Source organism: Cuculus canorus, chromosome 1 (assembly GCF_017976375.1).
Source record: "Cuculus canorus isolate bCucCan1 chromosome 1, bCucCan1.pri, whole genome shotgun sequence".
In the NCBI taxonomy this organism is placed as follows: Eukaryota; Metazoa; Chordata; class Aves; order Cuculiformes; family Cuculidae; genus Cuculus; species Cuculus canorus.
The window spans coordinates 119,175,765-119,194,861 of NC_071401.1; the positions used below are offsets into that span (position 1 = coordinate 119,175,765).

The 19,097-nt window shown below is 40.5% G+C and overlaps 1 protein-coding gene across 1 annotated transcript in view; it reads right to left on the bottom strand.

Annotated features, from left to right (window-relative positions):
- Positions 1 to 2,072: 2,072 nt before the first annotated feature.
- Positions 2,073 to 19,097, bottom strand: part of F5 (coagulation factor V) — a 38,151-nt gene continuing 21,126 nt past the window's right edge. The window contains 13 exon segments of the mRNA XM_009557028.2: positions 2,073 to 3,549; positions 4,331 to 4,513; positions 5,319 to 5,467; positions 5,625 to 5,769; positions 6,596 to 6,751; positions 8,053 to 8,147; positions 9,216 to 9,287; positions 9,738 to 9,854; positions 11,497 to 11,676; positions 12,672 to 12,882; positions 13,350 to 13,586; positions 14,772 to 14,937; positions 16,798 to 18,736. Of these exon segments, the coding sequence (XP_009555323.2) occupies positions 3,361 to 3,549; positions 4,331 to 4,513; positions 5,319 to 5,467; positions 5,625 to 5,769; positions 6,596 to 6,751; positions 8,053 to 8,147; positions 9,216 to 9,287; positions 9,738 to 9,854; positions 11,497 to 11,676; positions 12,672 to 12,882; positions 13,350 to 13,586; positions 14,772 to 14,937; positions 16,798 to 18,736 (3,839 nt within the window). The 3' untranslated portion in view covers positions 2,073 to 3,360.

Consider the following 19,097-nt stretch of genomic DNA (forward strand, 5'->3'; position numbering starts at 1 on the left):
TGGCAGATCCAGCACAGATCTGTTTTCCTATCTTCTTTGCTGTAAACATGGACTTTGTGTACTTGGTCTGGCTGGGATGGAATTAATTTTCTTCATAGCAGCCTGTTCAGTGCCACGCTTTGGATCTGTAACTAAAGCAGCCTTGATAACGCCCCGATGGTTTCGCTATTGCTGACCAGTGTTTACACAGCACCAAGGCCTTTACTTTTTCCCAGTCTGCTGCACCCATGAGCAGCTTGGGGGTGCATGAGAGCCTGGGAGGAGATGCAGCCGGAACGGCTGACCCCAGCTGACCGAGGGGATATTGCACACCGTAGAACATTGCACTCAGCAGTAAAAGCGAGGGGAGAGGAGGAGAAGGAAGATGTTCAAAGTTATGGTGTTTGTCTTCCCAAGTAACTCTTACACATGCCAAGGCCCTGCTTGCCACAAAGTGGCTGAACACCTGCCTGTCGAGGGGAAGTGGTGAATACATTCCTTAGCTTGCTTTGCTTGCACAGGCAGCTTTACTTCAGTTATTAAACTGTCTCTTGTCCACTGAAGCTTTTCTTGGTTTTGCCCTTCCAGTTCTCTCCCCAGCCTGCTGGGGGGAGCGTGCAAGTGACTGGATGGGGGCTTAGCTGCCAGCTGGGGTTCCCTCATCACAGTCCTTTTTTTGGTGCCCAACATGGGCAAGAGATATAAAATCATAGAATCACTAGGTGGAAAAAGACCTGTGAGATCTTCGTACCTGTCCACTACAAAACCGTATCTCTAAGCATCATCTGATCAGAGCATGCTAGGTGGCATTTATGCTGTTAAATTGTTAATTGTCAGCACGCCGTGCTTGCTCTCCTTACTCTGTATTAGCCTAGTGGCTGCTGTGGACTTTTGCTGTTTACTGTAGCCCTTATCACCTCACCCTGCTCTGCCAGGGAATGTTCTGTTAGCAGCAGTGGCCATGTGCCTGGGGTGGCATAGGGCCCAGGCACTGCTGCTCTACTGGGCAGAGTGGAACACTAGCGTTACAGAGTTAATTTTCATCGTAGCAGCCCAGAGGGTGTTGTGTTTAAGATTTGTGACTAAAATATTGTTGACAATACACTGTTTTAGCTGTTATTGAACAGTGTTTGCACAGTGTCAAGGCCTTTTCTTTCTCCCACTCTGCCCCACCAGCGAGCAGACGGGGTGGACACAGGGTTCAGAGGGGACACAACTGAGACAGCTGACCACAACTGACCAAAGTCCTATCCCTTGGCAAGTAGAAGCAGACTCTCCAGCTTGTAAAACTGACGCAGATGTATTGAGCAGTGCTCCTGCAATCAATTCTGCAACTGTCTAACTTTATTTTTATATGTATCTATGATGCTATGTAAACTAATTACTTATGTAGAGCTTTTAAGATCACGGCCTTCTTAAGCATAAATTGTTTAGCACTTGGTACACAAAACTGTGGTTCTGCTGAAGTTAGCAAGCACTTGTTATCTGTTTTCTAGGGTAAAAACTGACTCCAAAGTTTACATTTTTCTTTTTTTTTTTTTAGTCACTATGTGTAGGTTGTTAGGTAAACAAAGAAAGGGGAATTGTAGGTTGCTAGATGAGAGATAATTTGTGGCCAGCTGAGTTAGGCCTAATTGCTGCAGCTGTGAGTCCTTAAAAGTGACAAATCACCAGGGTAGCTCCTAAGGAGGTGATAAGGGTATATAAAGCTTTGCCTGGGATTTCGTTAGAGCACTCCAAGGAGTTCGTTAGAGCACCTAGAGGATGGGCCCTTGGATCATCCACAGTTATGGCTTGCACTGCAATTTGATTGGCTGTGTCAAACAAAAACAAATTAAGCACCATCACCAAATACTGAGAAACCGATCTTTTAAGATGAAGCAATTATGCATACAGATTCACTATCTGAAACTAATTCTAATCAGCACTAAAAATTCTAATCAAGTTGAAAATTTACTTTTGTGATACAGAATTTCACTAATTATTGCCAAAAAGGTACTACTGTCAAGGCAAATACCCAAAATAAAATGTTAATGTTTTTCATGCTACAATATTATCTTTATTTTCCAGTGAAAAATGACAATTGTTTGTGACATAGTAAAAAAAAAAAAAAAAAGAATATATTTGTTTAGTTTTTATACTTTTTTTTTTCACACCCATTCTATATCTTCATTTTCAAACGCATGCTCCAAAAGAAATGACTTGGTTAACACCGCATGAGGTTCAAAACCAAATTACTTTGAAAAATCCACCTTGATGACAGGTACTTAGTGTGAGAAGTAGAAGTTCTGCAATGAAACGATTTACAGAATAGAAGCCAAAGACACTAGCGAAAACCTAGCTAAAAGCCTGCTGGAATAATGAGCTTATGGACAGTGAATATATTTTCACCAGATGCTGTCATCCTAGGAAAAATCCATATATGCTCTATACACAAGAGTAGTTCCATTAATGAAAACACTGTCAGAGCTAAATGGTAAAGAAGATGCAGACGCTTATGTTATCCCATTTCATCTAACACTCCCCTGCTACCACCAGGCTGTATTCTCACTGGACAGCCACGGTTCTCAATATCTTCCTATTAGGGGGGGCTCCCCCTCTCCATGGTCTAAAAATTTGTATGGGGCAATGTTAGGAGTTTTGGATTCTTGCTTTGGTTCTACTGTTGCTATTTCATGGCCTACCATAATCCAGGTTAAATCACTTCATTTCTGGGCAAGAAAGGTATTGCTGACCCTTCCTCCCCATTCCAGGGCACTGAAGATGAATTTTTGTGTGAAATCCACAGCATTTCAGGTGTGCTGTGTATGTAAGAACACAATCAACAATGCAAACCCACTTTATCTCTGAGAAGGGGTTGCCTATGCCTCAATACTGGGACATGTTCTATCTTTGCGATAGTGTCGATGAAAGACGTGGAGGTGAGATCATCCCTGCAATCAGTTCTTACCAAGGCACTGCTGGAATGCAGCGCCACAGTTCCATACCTGCACCGGTTTTCCCTTGCAGCCCTATAGATGAAGAACATGCACTTGTAGCTTTCCATTTCTCCCCTGTCCTGCAGAAGGACAACCAAATGGAGATAACCAGGGCTCAGGGATTAAGGCCAGAGAGTCCATCCCCAGGGATTTAGAACTTAAAATTAATTAAGAAGTAAGATAGTACTGGTTAGACTGAAGAAGTGATATACAAATCAGAAGGGACTGCCATTCCTCCCCAGAGAAAAAATGCTGTTTTCTAAATGTGTATTTGTAGGAATGAAACATCTGCCAGAGGAATCTTTCTCAGTTCTTGCTGGCAAAACATGAAGGTCCTTTGAGGAAGTACACATCTGAACTACTACATATGATCATTTTAAGGGTGATGACAATTGCCAAAAGGTTAAAAGCTCCTAGACGTGTCAGTCCTTTTCACAGCCAGACCCCCTCTGAAATCACAGCCATAGAGTTCCACCCGAAGGGCAATCCCATGATACCATGTTCTTGGAACAATGCGGATAAATCTAGACATGATGGGTGGATTAAAGAAATGCTTGACATGCCCGCTGCTGTTTTCATTACCCAAGAAAACCTGCAAATACACAAACATACAATTAGTTAAAAGACGGCACTTTAAAAAACTTGCTTTTTCTTTTTAAGATGGTCCCAAGCCATTGCATTATTCACCCAGCATAGATGAACTGGCTCAGTTTCAATTTTACATAAAATCACATCCAGTTTCTTCCTAAAACACTGGGTCAAAGCTAGTTCAGGCCAGCAATATCCGAGTCTGAAAGAATTAAACAGCTTCTGTTTCCATCTGCATCATAAAATTTCACCATGCTGATATGGATGTGTTGAAAAAAAACAAGCTTCTCTTATTTTTCCTCTGCTAATAGCCCTTGTGGGTTAGGTTGGTGATATGGGCAACTATATAAAGTACTGTGTTGCTCTGTGGGTGTCTGAAAGTCACTAGCTCTTACAGCAACTGCTCACTAACATTAATTTCACTTATAAAATACGGACAGAAAAAAAATAAAGCTGAGAAGATGCCCTGGAAAATTCATTGTTCATTTAAATTAAATGTCCTTGTGCATTCAAATTAAATGTCATCCTTCATCAATGGAGTAAGCTCCTTTTATCACAATGTTGACTGCATTCTCTATGGATTTGGAGTTCTTTCCTTTTATTACTGTTAATTACCATTATCAAAATCCAACAGATATTGACTTTATCTGTGGTAACCCCAGCTCCCTATCATTCTAAAGTCCACTAAGAATACCTCTTTGGCTGGGTATTCTGCCTCTGGGCCTTGACTTGGCTCAGAATATAAAACCAGGCAATAATACAATTGCCTGAGCTGAAGTTGATACCTTTGCCACTGAGCTTGAACCATCTGTATAGGATTTCCACTCTGAGCCTTGGTCGCTGTATTGGATAACATAGGTTTTCACAAAGTTTTCACCAGATATAGACTTGGCCCCCTGGGTAGCGACAGCAGTTATCTTCTTAATTGAGAGGAGATCAATTTGCAGCCACTGTTGGTTGTTGTTCAGCTACAATTGATAAAAAGGGTTGTCTGTTAGCAAATGCATTGTCTGTGTCTGTATTGGCTTAAGTGAAAAACCCTGTTTAAATGTAGTTAAAACTGCATGAAAACACATCAAAATCGTGTAACCTTCCACACAAATAAGTGTAGAAGAGTAAAGCTGAGGCAAAATTTATAACTGTTCCTGTTGGCCCATACAATTAACAACTTCTCTGCAGATGGTGCATTTGTTGTCTTAAGATTCTCACATTAATTTCCAATACATAATAAAAAAATAACACAGATTTATCTCCCGTGTTAAAACGCAATGTATAATACTAATACTAAAAGCTAACACAAAACAGTAGCTTTCAACAAATCTCAAAGTGCTTCCTAAAGAAATGCAGCTCCATTTTGAGGAGACAGAGGCTCACATGCCTTGCTGAAAGTTATCCAGCTCTGTTATCCATTAAGCTGCACTGCCTCTAAATCAACCTGGGAAAGTTCCTTTAACCCCTTGGAGTCAAATGCTCAACTTGTATTCATCTCCTGAAATTAAAAGGGCTGTTTATGCAAGGAAGAGCTCCAGGCTCTGGCCCAGACGACACCATCCATCTCTCAAAAAGCGATTTCATTGGTGTTGCCAGAAGTTCAACAAGTTTTCTACCACAAGAGTTGAATAGGCTTCTTCCCACAGTACGGCTAAAGAGCTGTGAACTAACCCTGTCATGCTGGGCACTGGACACAGCGTGCAGGAAGCGCAGGAGCACACAGGCAGCACAAATTTATTAAAGGTAGCTGCCTTGTTGTTGTCCCTGTTTTTCACTTGTTACCTTGGCACGCCAGGCATTCAACTTTCCTTTCTGATTCAGACGAGCAAGTGAGGGGTCCCATGTGTTAAACCAGGATGTCTTAGTAGATGAGGCTGTTATCTGGGTATTTTTGATCTCTCCATTTTCCATTCCAAGTGGCAAAGAGCAACCTGTTAAAAGAAGCACCATGCTATCTTCAGTTCATACAGGTAGCCATAGCCTAAGCAATAACACTGGAATTGAGAACACCTATGATTTTACCTTTGTTTACTCTATTAGGTAAAAAAAAGGTCACAAGGGAAGCACAAGAACACAATCCATTCTTACCATCTACTTCACAGCCCAGGAGCTCCATGCGAAGAGTAGGCCTGTTGTAGGCCTCGGTTGGGTAGACTCTGATGTACCTAGCAATAATAGGGGGATCAATGATGTTCTCTTTTATCCCATAGGCATCAGAATTACCTTCAAAAATCTATTAAAAAGAAAGAGAAAATATCCACACAGAGTTAATTTAATGCAAACACAAGCTTGGATGCTGAAACCCCACTCCTTTATAGAAGTACACCATTAGCCCACATCCACTGTGATGGAGCACCCTACACACCAGGGCAACTTCAAATATTGTGTGGTCCCATCATAGCATATTTGGAACCACCTGAAGGGCTCAGTTCAAATAAACAACTGATTTCTATGTACTAAATAAGTTTGTAAGAAGATATTAGTAAGGAAGCAAAAGGAGAGGTAAGAGACAACAGGTTTTTGAGTTGGGAATCATACCATAGAAACCTGAGGGTAAACCAAAGCGAGCTGTAAGTGGTGCAGCTGGAGTGGCTGGACATAAAATGAACCTCGTGCAAGGTATGGCCACACTTATTATGCAGGCTCTCTGCAGCCAGTTCAGGCAGTTTAACATTCAACTGTTGTGAAAACAGGAAGGGAGGGAGATGAAGGAGGATACAGTCCCAAATGAGGAAGGGCCTGATTTTTAGTTCAGTTTCCTGGCTCGCTCCAGGAAGCTGACATGGGCTTAGGAAATAAAAGCAGAGAGAGATGCTTTTGAGAAAGCCTGAAGATACAGCCAAGATCACAGGGCCAATATAAACCCCAGTCCAGGAGATTCCTCATCTTATAATTTGTCTTCTGGTCTCAATTTGATTAGACTGGTAAATGCCTTTTGGCTCTATTAAGTCTCCGAAGGCCATAATTTTTTCCACTATCTCTCAATATAAAACTATCACCTCAGTGCATCATCCAATGATGCTACCTAGGTTGTCACAACCCCTGTGGCATGTACAGACCTTTTGCACTGGAGCGCTGTCTCCTTTGAAGGTGCTCCACTTCCGTTTGTCTTTGCTGTAAACAATAAAGAACTTCTGGACGTACAAGGACTTCAAAAACTGCTTGGCTCCCTGCGTCTGTATCCCGGTTAACAGAACTTGTCTTTGAAAGTCCACCTAGGATGAGCAAACAATGTTTATGAAATCAATAGTGCACAGCAAAATCTGTTTCGTTCTTTGGCATCTATAAAACAGCTTTGGGCCCTGAAAACCCACAGCACTCGCAGTCTCAGGATGAATACAAGCAGATACCAGAGTCCAAATTAATGCCGTTTCTCTCACTTCATGTCTGTACGTATTTGTGTGTGCATTTTACAGGGTGCAGCACAGCACCACAAAGACACCTCAAAAATATCTATGTCTTCATGCTAGGCAGAATTTTCTATCTTCATTTTTGAAGATAAGCAAAAGAAGCATGGAGGAATTCAATGCTCTCATTTTCATAAGCTGCCTCTAGTTTGGATACCCAGGCTGAGAAAAAGCGTCTGACATTCTAAAGTACTGAAAAGCCACCATTCCTGTTGATTGATAATCAGAACAAAAAAACTTAGCAGATAAAATCAAATCATCAAGATGTTCCTACCAGCAGTGAGACTCATTCTTCGGGATATTATTTCCACATCTCTCCACGCTTTACTGCAGTGGCCTCAGCTTCTGATCATCATGTTCCCTATCAAATTCTTTCTTTTCCCAACATTACTGCCAGTCTCACCCTTCCCTCCCTACCACACCCCCACCAACTTGCTAGCATGTCAAATGCTAGCACACCAAACATAACAGCCACCTGCTTAACTTACACAACAGTAGTTCAAGTCTGTCTTTTTTTCCCAGCTGCCAATTTAAATGTGATTTTTAAGAAATCAAGTATCTGTCTTCCCTATGTTTCAGTGCAAATTGGCTATCTGGTGCAAAAGTGATAGGGATGGAAGAAAGAGATGGAAAAAGTGAGATGACTCAATGATACAGTGCTTAAAGCCATAATTACAAGCCCAATTTCCCTGTGAAGTCACACAGTGCTATATCCAGTTGGATACAGAAGCATTCAAAACACACACAAAACTACGTGACACAATGTTTGACTTTAAATGATCACCCAAACATATAGGTAGACAGAGAAAAATGAAAGTAATGGGAAGAATTACTCCATTTGCGTACAAAACAGTTACAGTACAAATTGCTCAGGTAACTGTCCAGTCAACGGATCTCAACAGCGGTGGAGACTGAGTTACTCCAGGGGAGGTGAACAGTTTATGGTATTGCCAATCAAGCTTACGGCATCTTTTCAGTTTTCCCCAGCAGTCGTCTTAGCAAGAACAAGAGTAGCTTGACCTTTTAAAATGAGTTGCAGGAAAATACAACACAGGACTATATGGTCATACTCAGGCTCAACGATGGTCAACATGACGTAGCAACCATACCTGGATCCAAGGGAGCTCTTCTGCTTTCATTGTAGTGCTCCAAGCATTGTATGATCCAGAATTGTTTAACCGGGCTAACTTAGGTTCCCAATAGTCTAGACAGAAAAATATAAATAAAGCAAGAATTCAAAGAGAGGTGCTGAAAAAAAGTGGAGGCTGTAATGAGCTACCGATATTGAGAGCTTCAATTCTTTTCCAATCTGCCTTGGGAAAAACTCCCAACCAATAGACTCTAAAACCATAACCTAGGATAATTTGGGCATGGTCAACAGCTGAAAGCCAGTTGTTACCTTGCAAAGTTTTATAGCCAGCAGAATGACTTTAAAAATAACAGATTTTTATGTAATGTACTGTCTACTGATTTGGAACTGGGGTCTAGAGTTTACTAAAGTTTTTGCAGCCAGCAGGATCAGACACAAAATGTGCTCAGAGATCTTCCTTCTGCATAAGGAGGTTAACAACTGTTGGGAAAGAGATATGATAACACAGCTTTCAGGCTTTCGTAACACTGTGATGGGATATGAAGAAAGAACGTTAAAGCCACACGAAAAACAGTTTTCCAAAATATGTAACTTACTTGTTATTTAGAAGGAAAGGATGTGTGTTCTTGCATGCGTTTGTAACCTGTGTACATTGATTTGCCACAACCCATGTAAAAATCTATCAATTTCTCTATTAAATGATCCCATTTTCACAGGAATAAACTTGATAAATTAAAGACACCGTCATTGCTCTGGATGCCAGTTTCCTAAATCTTTCGTAACAGCTACACTTTGTCCTTTCTCATCTCATACCATATGCAAATCTCAAAAGCTTTTTGAACACTTGCTGCTGATTTTCAAGCAAGGAATCCAATGGACAAAAAAGATAAAGCTAGATTTGTTCCACATCATCCAGCAGGGCCATGGACAGAGGACCCCCTGACTCTCAGCATTGTGATACTGACAGTAGACCTGTGACACTGTTAAAATACAATTATGAGGGCTATCCAGTACAGCTCACACTGTCTGCTTGCAGCACTGGAGAGCTTTTTAGCCTGACAGTTGATCATTGCTGAACTGATCCTGTAAGATGTATCACGAGATGATACAAGAATATGGAACTGCAATACTTCACTGTGGATATTCAGGAGCATGTCTGGAGCTTTTCAAGTATTAACTCACCTATATGATGTGAAGCATCGATTTGCGAATCGAGTATAACTCCACTTGTTAGACCCATTGGAATCCTGCACTCTAAAGAAAGCATAGTAAGTTTGTTGTTAAAGAAAAGGAGGGCTATTCCAATATTTATTCTGGTGCAAACTTGTAAGATGTCATCATCCAGAATAATTCTTACTAACACTGTAACAGCACCATACTCTTTTCAGAGAAGGCCAAAGCAATCTCTGTAATTTCTCTCAGCAGATTAATCCACTGGTCACTGTGAGGATGCCTGAAATTCAAAGCTACTAAGCTAAACGAATGTATGCTAGCATGCTAAATAATTCAAAGCTAGTATGCTAGAGGCTAAACATTTTTTCTTCTAGAATGAGTTTCCAGTAAGCACTGCACCCCCTCCTTGAAAGCACAGAGAATCTGCTTTGGGTGTTTACAGAACAGTTTCCCAAATTTATTTTTAGTGATCCTGCAATGGTAGAGATGGCTTTATACCTTCCCCAGCCAAAAAACACATTGGCTCAGTACCTTTCTCTATAACCAAATAGGATGCTTGCATTCCTGCTTGCTGATATTCTCCCACTTCAGTGTCTAAAAGCCACCAGCCAGGTCTCTGTGGTTTCATTTCAATTGTTCTAAACGAGCCTTGAAAAAAAATGGAAGAGAAATGCATCAGAAACATTAGCATTATAAGGTTGATGTTAGCGAGACTGGATGTTAAACCAAAAATCATCCTATGACTTAATCCAGAAAAATGAAATAACATACTACACATTGCATAGAGTACAGTAACTACCATCTCAATCATTTCTGTTTCTAGTAAGACAGTTCCAACTGGAGACTGAAATTGGAATTAAGTGACCAGATAAAAACATAACCTTTGCCGCTGGCACAAAGTACAAAACCTTGGATGCCTGTATGTAACAGCAGATATCTGCACATTAAATATAGTGACGAGCCATGTAATGAACAGCACTATTAAGTTTATCACATAATGCATGGATGTTAATTCCGTGGTGCTGACTATAGTTCTTATTCCTGCTGCCACAAGCTGTTGTTCAAGTAATGTAAAGGATGGATGTAAGGAAGCCAAAAGCAGATGTAGGAGAATCAGATATATGGGCCCTCCTCTCACTTTCTGCGTGCCCCAGGAGGGCTGAGGACTGAGTAGGAAGCAGATACGGTTTAGGCTGTTTGCTGCACAACTTAGAAAGCACACTTCATTGCTTTTCTTATATTCCTAGTCAGTGTAGACATGATAATTCTGGTTCCCATTTAAATAAAAAACATATGGATATGTCACAGTGAAGAGCATCACCTTAAAAAGCTAAAATAGTGAATAAACCATCTAATGTTCACTAAAATAAACTCCTACTATTCCAAGCCAATCCCATTGACTTGATCTCCTTGTTTTCTGGGGTTTTTTTTTTGGTTGTGTGCGTTTGGAGTATTGTTTGTTGGTTTTTTAAACACTTGTAATGGGCTTCCCATGTGCTGTTGCACATTTGGACTGATGACAGCGATGGGCAAAGGAGTATAACCTATGGCTTAATGAATGCTTTTAGCCTATTTCCTTTGTCTCTGGATAAGAACTCTGCTAGGGTTCACATTTCTTCTCTCTCTTCTGTATTACATCCACCTTGAGACTCTAAAGACAAACCCTCCCTGTATGGAGCCAGATATCAAGGGTCTTTCCCAGCAAACATCAGACTTCAACAGTATTGAAACCTGGGGACGCATGAACAAGATCACTGCTCTATTGTACATGTACATCTCTAGGACTTGCTGGCTGACGCTATCCTATCGACTTCCTTTTTCCAATACTGACTTTTACTGTACAGCACTTTCCATCCAAAGCCAAACTCAGCACTATGATCTGCTTTGCAGATAGGAAAAAAAGAGATTCAATAAAGGAGAGAAACCCACTTATGGTCATTCTAGAGAACGGCAAGGAAAGCATGAAACTGAAGGCAGTGCTACAAGCCATACTGCTTTTTATTTTCCACATATATCCCTCCTCATCTGAGAGGAAGACATTTGTCCAAGCACTTAAGTATTGTCTGTAACTTTATTCATACTTCCAGTTTTAGAGGACAGCAAAATTGTCTTTATTTCCCCTGTCCTACAGGGATGATTTTCTTTCTGACCATCATAGACAAATGAACTGTCAGTGCTCTCAGCTCCTACCTGCTGTGCCCAAAGCCACCTTCTGTTCACCTTTACGTTAATCTGATGACAACAGACTGCAATGGTTACCCCTTAGAACGCATTCTGTTCTGATACTTACCTGGAAGGAGCGTATATGTACCAAGCTGGTGCTTTGGCTCTCCTTGTTCTATGAAGGGCTGTCCATGAAAATTGACAACATGAATGTCTTTTGGCCCACCCATATTCAGCAAATGCCATCGGACCAGTTCTCCTTCAAACATCCTCAAGCCTTGCAAATTGTAGGTAATCCCATTAATGGCTGAAAAAAACCCGTCCTGTCAGTAAGGAAAACCACTCACAAAACAGGTCTCAATGTGCTAGAACGCAATTATTAAAATGAGTTAAGTATTTAATGAAATAATGCATTTGCAAAAAACACCACTTGCTCCAAATTAAGCTACTACACACTTTATAGTCTACGTACATCAATTCAGAAGATCCAGGGACCTCACCGGAGGATTTGAGCACAGGTTGCTTGCAACACATTGCAGTCAGGAGAACAAGGAGGTGTAAGAAATTCAATGTTAGGTGGGAACTTCAGGCCCAAAAGAAAGGCCAGCTATCCAAAACACGTTCTCCACAGCTGTACAGTCACAACTGACACCTTCAATTAATAACTGACTTTAGAGACCACATTTTCAAAAGGTGGATTCCACTTCTCAACATGTTTTTTTCAAACATGATCACTTACAGCACACAAATATAAGATTTTTAAAGACAAACACAGAGTTTTGTTCCTGAGCATTATTTCAAAGGGAAAAAAAGGATCACCTTTGGAAAGTCAGCCGTTTACTTAACTCTACATGACTAAAATCTCTGTACCCATTGAGAAACATATGAGCAGCTGTCCTACAGCTGCTTTGACTCCCTCAGTCCAGCCAGTTGATTTGTCAAATTATTACAATATTTTTAAGTTTCTTGCAAAAAGTTTTTAGGGTATTTCAGCTTCTTGCTGAAAAGAGGGGTTTGTTATTTTTAAATATGGGAAGTAGATGTACGTGAGACAGAAGTTTTCTGCTCAAAGTTTCAATCTAGTATGTCCTTTCTTCATTTTAATAACAAATCTCCAGGCAATGCTAATCTTTACATATAAAACTGACTATTATGGGTACTACTAAGAATAACAAAAAAACATTCACATAATTAACGTGTAGGATTTATGTGTGTCCAAAGGCATTGTTAGCTGAGGTACCTCCCTCCACATGTTTCCCTCTACACCAATAAACTGAATACTTGGCAAAATGAAATAAGTACCATGGAATTTGTGGCATTGCTGCGTTTCTTGGGTCCTCTCAGTACAAGGCCTTCTAGAACGTTTGTCAAAGTACCAGCTTTTCTCTTCGTCAAAGACCATAAAAAGCAAGAAAAAGTCTCGGGTTGGTGCTTTGTTGTTGCTTGACTTACTGAACGTTCCTTTTTGACAGACCAGTATTGGCCCAATTAAACCAGAGTGAATATCCTTCTCCTAGAAGGTAATAAACTCATATTAGATGTAAAAGCAGATCTCCTAAGAGATCTCAAAAACCCCTCATAGCATTCTATAAAAATGCATCAGGCCCTAAACATTTCAAAGAGGCCAGAATTGCTGTTGCCCCATATCTTTACTTTTCCCCGCTCAGTCTACCAAAAAGCTCCCAAATTTGAATTCTTTCACAGATTATACCCTCTCTTAACTGAGTGGCAGAGATTCACGTCAGATGGGCACATCAGGTCCAAAATAAAGGACAGCTGTCCAAAATGTGTTCTGTAGCTTACATTTCTACAGCCACACAGTAACATCTTAGGGACATATCAAAACATGGTCCTGGACAACCTACTCTTGAGCTGGGGTGCAGGAGGATGGGACACTGGGTGATGTCTAGTGATTGCCTCCAACAGAAATGTCTCTGGTCAACCCCAGCAACACTACCTCTTCTATTTTGATTACCTTACCAGGTTTACATCAGAGTAGTAGATCCAGGACCGACAAGCTGCTCCTGACTGCACAGGTCCTGATCGCCTGCTTGCATACCATACATATATATAACTGTTATTTGGCTGAACTTCGTCATCTTCCTTAAACCAAGCAGTAGATTCATCATCATAAATGCTTCCCTCAGAGGACTTGTCATAGAGGAGTCCATGAGCATGGAGAGAATACGGTCTGGATGCCAGATTCTTAAAATGAACCTTTAAAATAAAGAAAAGAAATAGATTCTGTTCAGTGAATTCAAACCTACACCAAAGTCCCCACACAATACATTCACATGACCTCAAATCAGGCTCAAGATTTGTATAATAACTGCAGTCTATGTTGTGCATGGCAAAGCTGGCTGGGATAGCTTTTAACATCTCCCTCTTCGAAGCAGGTAGTTAATTAAGAAGTAGAAAGCATGAGCCTAAATCTGCCTTCCACCGAGTCTAGGTTCCTAGGACTTCTACAGCCGCCCTCAACACCTGCATACACTTTGTTACAACAAGCAGGGAGATGGGGATTTTCTGCCTCTGATGCTTTGCTGCACAGTTGTACTGAGGGGCACAAAACAGTAACACGAGACTTCTGTATGTATCACACTCACTGAAATCAGTGCCTCTCGTTCATCACAGAGAAGCTTGAGGACAGGGAGATTACATGTTCACCTCTCCGGAGAGAATGATGGTGACAAGCTAAGTAGTCTTTCTGTTCTCTTACTCATGTTTTTAAACATAGCTTAATGTGTTCCTGTTGCAAACTACTCCTACTGAAATAAGCAGAAAGCAGTGAGATCTACTTTCCCCACCTACGTCCATCCCTGTGTGTTGGAAGACTAGATGCAGAAGGCTGAGAGAAAAGAAACTCTACAGCAATGTGCTTCCTAATGCAAATATACTGCTCTGTCACCAGAGATACATTCCTCTCCACCCTTGTTTGTATTAGAACTAACCAACCCATTTACAGAAAGAGTTTTCAGAGGAAAACACACTTTTGGACAAATACATATATTCATCTTGATACAAATTTACCGATTTCTTTCTAAAAAATTAAGAAGCTTCCTTTACATATAAAATGTAATATTTTCAGTGTAGTTTGGGTTTAAAAAACAATTTTTTTAAATGTTACACCTTAATTTCATTTAACATCAGACTGATAAGACAATATTTAACATTGTGAAATCTAAGAAAGAAAATCAGAAATGATTGTACTGCGAATAGGAGAGAAAAAGGATATGGTTCAAAGAAACACATCACTGTGCTTTTATGTCCACATAGCGGTTTCTAGCTTTGAAAACTGTTTCACCATCACAATCGTCTAAAAATTTGTGGTAGTTTTAGACCCACACTGTAAAATGGCCAAAAGAATCTTATCCTGCACAGACATTCAAAACATTGACCTACCAGGATAACATCGTCCACTTCAGCACGGATAACTGGCCCCAGGATGCCAAGGTGTTCGTTATATTCGTCTTCATCCTGAAGAGTCGTAAAGGAACTGTCTGTATAGCTTTGGAAAATCACCTTACGTGTAGTGCCATCTTTACAGGTTTTGTCATTCATCATTGTACTGAAAGGAAATCCCCAATTAAAAACCCACACAGTGAATCAGAAATAATAGCTTTGATGCAATCTGAGAAGTCATACAGCAGGAACATTTTAGAATATAAGAATAAACCAGTAAGCATCAGATGATTCTGAAAATCGTGACTTGCAATCTTCAAGCAATTCTACTTCTACAGTTCTATGTGAGATCCTTCAAATATTTGGCCAACTATCACTGAAAAAACTCCAGCTAGTCTGTGAAAACCCAGGTTAGCTCTGTTTTCCTTTTTTTACCATTAGCAGTAATAATCTGAGTCATAGATTAGCTCATAGTATCGTGATCCTACCACCTATATCCTACCATCTCACAGATGCACCTTCTCTGGAAAGCTAGCAGAAGCAGATTTTACACTTGATTGTATTTGCATTTTGCAACACAGAGTTGGTAAGAAAAAAACCCAGACTTTAGGCATTCAAACCATTCTTCAGATCTTAAATAGATTATTATTCTGATAAAACATATTATCATTCCCTATAAACTTTGCCTTATTATCAATTCTGAAAAAAACCAGAATCTTAAAGTCAGCTGGGAAGAAGAAAGGCTGATTTATAGCTCTTCAACACACTGAGATGGTCGGAATATCCCATGGGCTCTGTTAACTTCACTGGAACTATGCAGCTCACACTAGCTGAGGGTGACCCTCACTGGTGAGATCTACAGAAAACTCCGAGCACAAAGAAACTCTCTGTGGTTTCTGCCATTTTTACAAGTGCCATTTATACGGATTAAGGTGAGGCAGGAGTAAGCTTGGAGAACACTGAAAAAGTGTTCTTCATTTCAAATAAAATGGAAATTCAATTTAAGATATAGTATATGCTTTAAGCCAAGTTTCATACAATAGAAATTTTCTTGATCCTGTTTTTGCTGCTTTCGATAAAAACCTGAAGTTGTGGCAGTTTTGGTTTTGCCCATTTCAAGGGCCACAAAGTTCAGCTTTTTGATGAAAAGTTACTAGGAATAATATCTATCATAGGGTGAGCACTGATCCTAATTTGCATGAATTAAGACAATGAATGTTTAGTACAGAGTTTCTCTCAAACTAGGTATACTTCTTGTTGTGGCAGAGTAGCCAGTCTTCTCTGTAAGAAAAATCCTCAACCTCAGGGTTTGGAATCCAGTCACCTTCTGATTTCTCTAAACAGTACGAACAATGCAATAATTCATGCAGCTTAATTTTTAAGTATACAGCAATCACTGGTGTGGCTAATTACTTTATCTGTCATACATCTTTTAGTACCATGGCCTTCTTAAGTTGGAAAGTGCTATTATTCTGTTTTACAGCAGAGAACTGAGACACCAGAACCACTTCTTGCTAGTGCTAAAAACTGTGATTTCATCCCTTCTACAAGCACATCCCGACTACATTAGATCGGTCAGTCTATTAAATCCTGGAGAGACTGTACAAGGAAGTCTATCCTTTCTCTACTAAAGAGTCCAAAAACTCAAGGAGGAAGTAAAACAGGTCATTCAAGTGCAACCAAACTAAGCAAAAGCTTCCCTCTTGACCTCTTACAGTGAGTTTTCAGCTTTTAAAAAATGTTTCTAGTGAGAAAACTTGTTAATTTTATTTGTAGGGTTTCTTAACCCTACAAAAGTGGGTTAAGAAAAAAAAAATAGCGTTCTTAGTTGCGTTGCTCTCGATTATAGTAATCTCTCTCTATGACACAGTAGAGAAGGGTCCCAGACTCGCATAGAAAATTCTTAGGCTTCTGCAACTGAAATGTCAGAAATAACATTGCACATTACAGATAATTTTAAATTTATCAACATGTATATCAAAAATCAGTTTGATGTGCAAAATCAAAGCAAAGGATTTAGCCAAACCTTTTTTTATATCCTGCATAATTCCAGCAGACCTCTTTAGCTGCAATATAGTATCTCCTCTCATTCCCTTTGCTTCGCAGGTAATGTTCAGCAATGTTCTCTGGGTTACGCTGTTCATTGACATTCACTTTTGGGTCTGTCATGTACGGGTCATCAAAGCTTACATAATGGTATTCGTATTCACCACCCGATGTTTCCTCGCTGTAATATCCTTCCATAAAATATTCATAGTCTCCATTTTCTTGGGGAAGCCCAATTGTGATTGATGGCTTAAGCTGCCGTGGAGTAAGCGTGTAATTTAGTGACTCTCCATGCCTGGCTTTACTCACATTCACTGTATGGTTGGCCTCATGGGGTGCCGCTGTGGTGTTAGGGCAACATGGCAGTGCCGTGTGGTTGGTCTTAGCTGGAAACAGCACACGGCCAAACTCTGCCATGGAATTGGTGATATGCTGGGGCTTTTTACTCCTTGGGCTCAGCAAGTGGCTCATTTTTGGATATTCTTTTTTTTTCCTTCGGATCTTGATGAAGGTTCCAGATGTACTGGGAGTATCATTCTTGTTCCCCTCCTTTCCTTTCAGAGTTGAGCGCATGTGGCTCCCATTCCGTTTTTCTCCCATTAGGTGTGATAACCCTTGATATGTCTTTATACGCTTCTTATTTATAAATGCTGTATCATTCCTGCCATGATGATTTAACTTACCACTAACAGATTTATCTAAATTTGCCTCTAATCCCAGACTCCCCTTTGCAGACACCAAATTCCATTCCTCATTTGTTATTTTAGAAGAATATTTCCCAGCCCTGGGCATTGATGCTTCCAGCAAGTTCTTCCCTACTGCAGGGCTGGAATTAGGGCTTATATTGCCTAATGTATGTTCTACAGAAAAAGCGTCTGCCTGTTTGACTTGGGCTAGCTTGGGCTTAGAAAGGCTGGATGCACTGGACCCATCTCCTACAATGAGGTCCAGCGCAAGAGTCAAGTTAACTGCATGCATGGCATTTTCCATCTTTGTTTCCTCGTCTTCCAGTTCATCATCATCATAATCATTTGGAAGCTGTCTCATTCCCACTTTGTCTGTATCGGATGTGTTATCTGCATAATGAACAGGATGAGGTGCACTTGTCTTGTCAGAAAACGAGACATTTTTATTTCTTACATGATTTAGAAGGGCATTCATCTTTTGGACGGAGTAAAACTTCATGGCCAGTGAGTTTCGCCTTTTCCTTTTAGTGTTAGTGTCATAATTTCCTCTTCCTACGCTTTCCTCTTCATGCTTCTCTGAAAAAAACTTGCCGTCCTCTTCATCAGTTGGAAGCTCTTCTGCAACACTCATTTGGCCTTCCCCATTGCTCAGCAAGCGTTCACCTGGCGACGTGCTGCTGTGATCTGTTTCGTAACTGCTTTGGCTTCTGTTCTCGGATACAAAGTCAGCCTTTCCGTCACTTGTGCTATCTAAAAATAAGTCCTCTTCTGCTGTGACTGATGCGTGACTTGACTGGAATGTTTCAGCCTCGACTGGGCGATGAGGAGTGCCACGAGTTTCTAGGAACTTATAGGTGTTTGTGGATTCAGTATTATTTATATCTGCCAGACCTGAGCCAAGAGCCACCTCAGAACCCACATTATCAGGGCCTTCATACTGTTCCCAGGCTAGGGCTGTAAGGTTTTGTTTTTCTTCACCACCTGTTGTCTTCCTTAAACTTCGGATGGAGTAAAAAGAAGCCAGGTAATCCTGATAATCCAAATCATCCTTATCTTCTTCCTGCACATTTTCTTCAACTGAGGTGGAAACAGCCTTTTTATCAGTCTTGGTGTAAGTGAAATCCACGACATCGAACAAGTCATCACCCTCATAGTCACATCTGGCATCTCTGTATCTCAGCCTCATGCCGTGACTCATCTCCGGGGTGCCCCAGGAGGCTAAAAGCCAGGTACCTGCAATTGAAATAAAAGTGTTTTTCTAACATGCAGTATTAACAGGAGTGGATATTGCCTGTCACGTAAGTGGTCAGAACAAGTTTCTGCATTTGTTTCTACAACATATGCTATAGGAGTACTAATCCGGTTCTGGGATTTCAGTTTCAATTCTCTCATTGCAATGAAAAATAACTAACAAATGTAAACAAGTAATAGCACATATAAAGAAAGACACCTAAGAGCTGGAGCTCTTCTCCACAGATTAAGTTGTATCTAGGACTTAAGTCCAAACATAACCCATGAAAGAGAAGGATATGAAAAAGAAAGAAACAATATAAAGGATCCTATGTTTACATATGGATCTAAGATTGGGATCTTT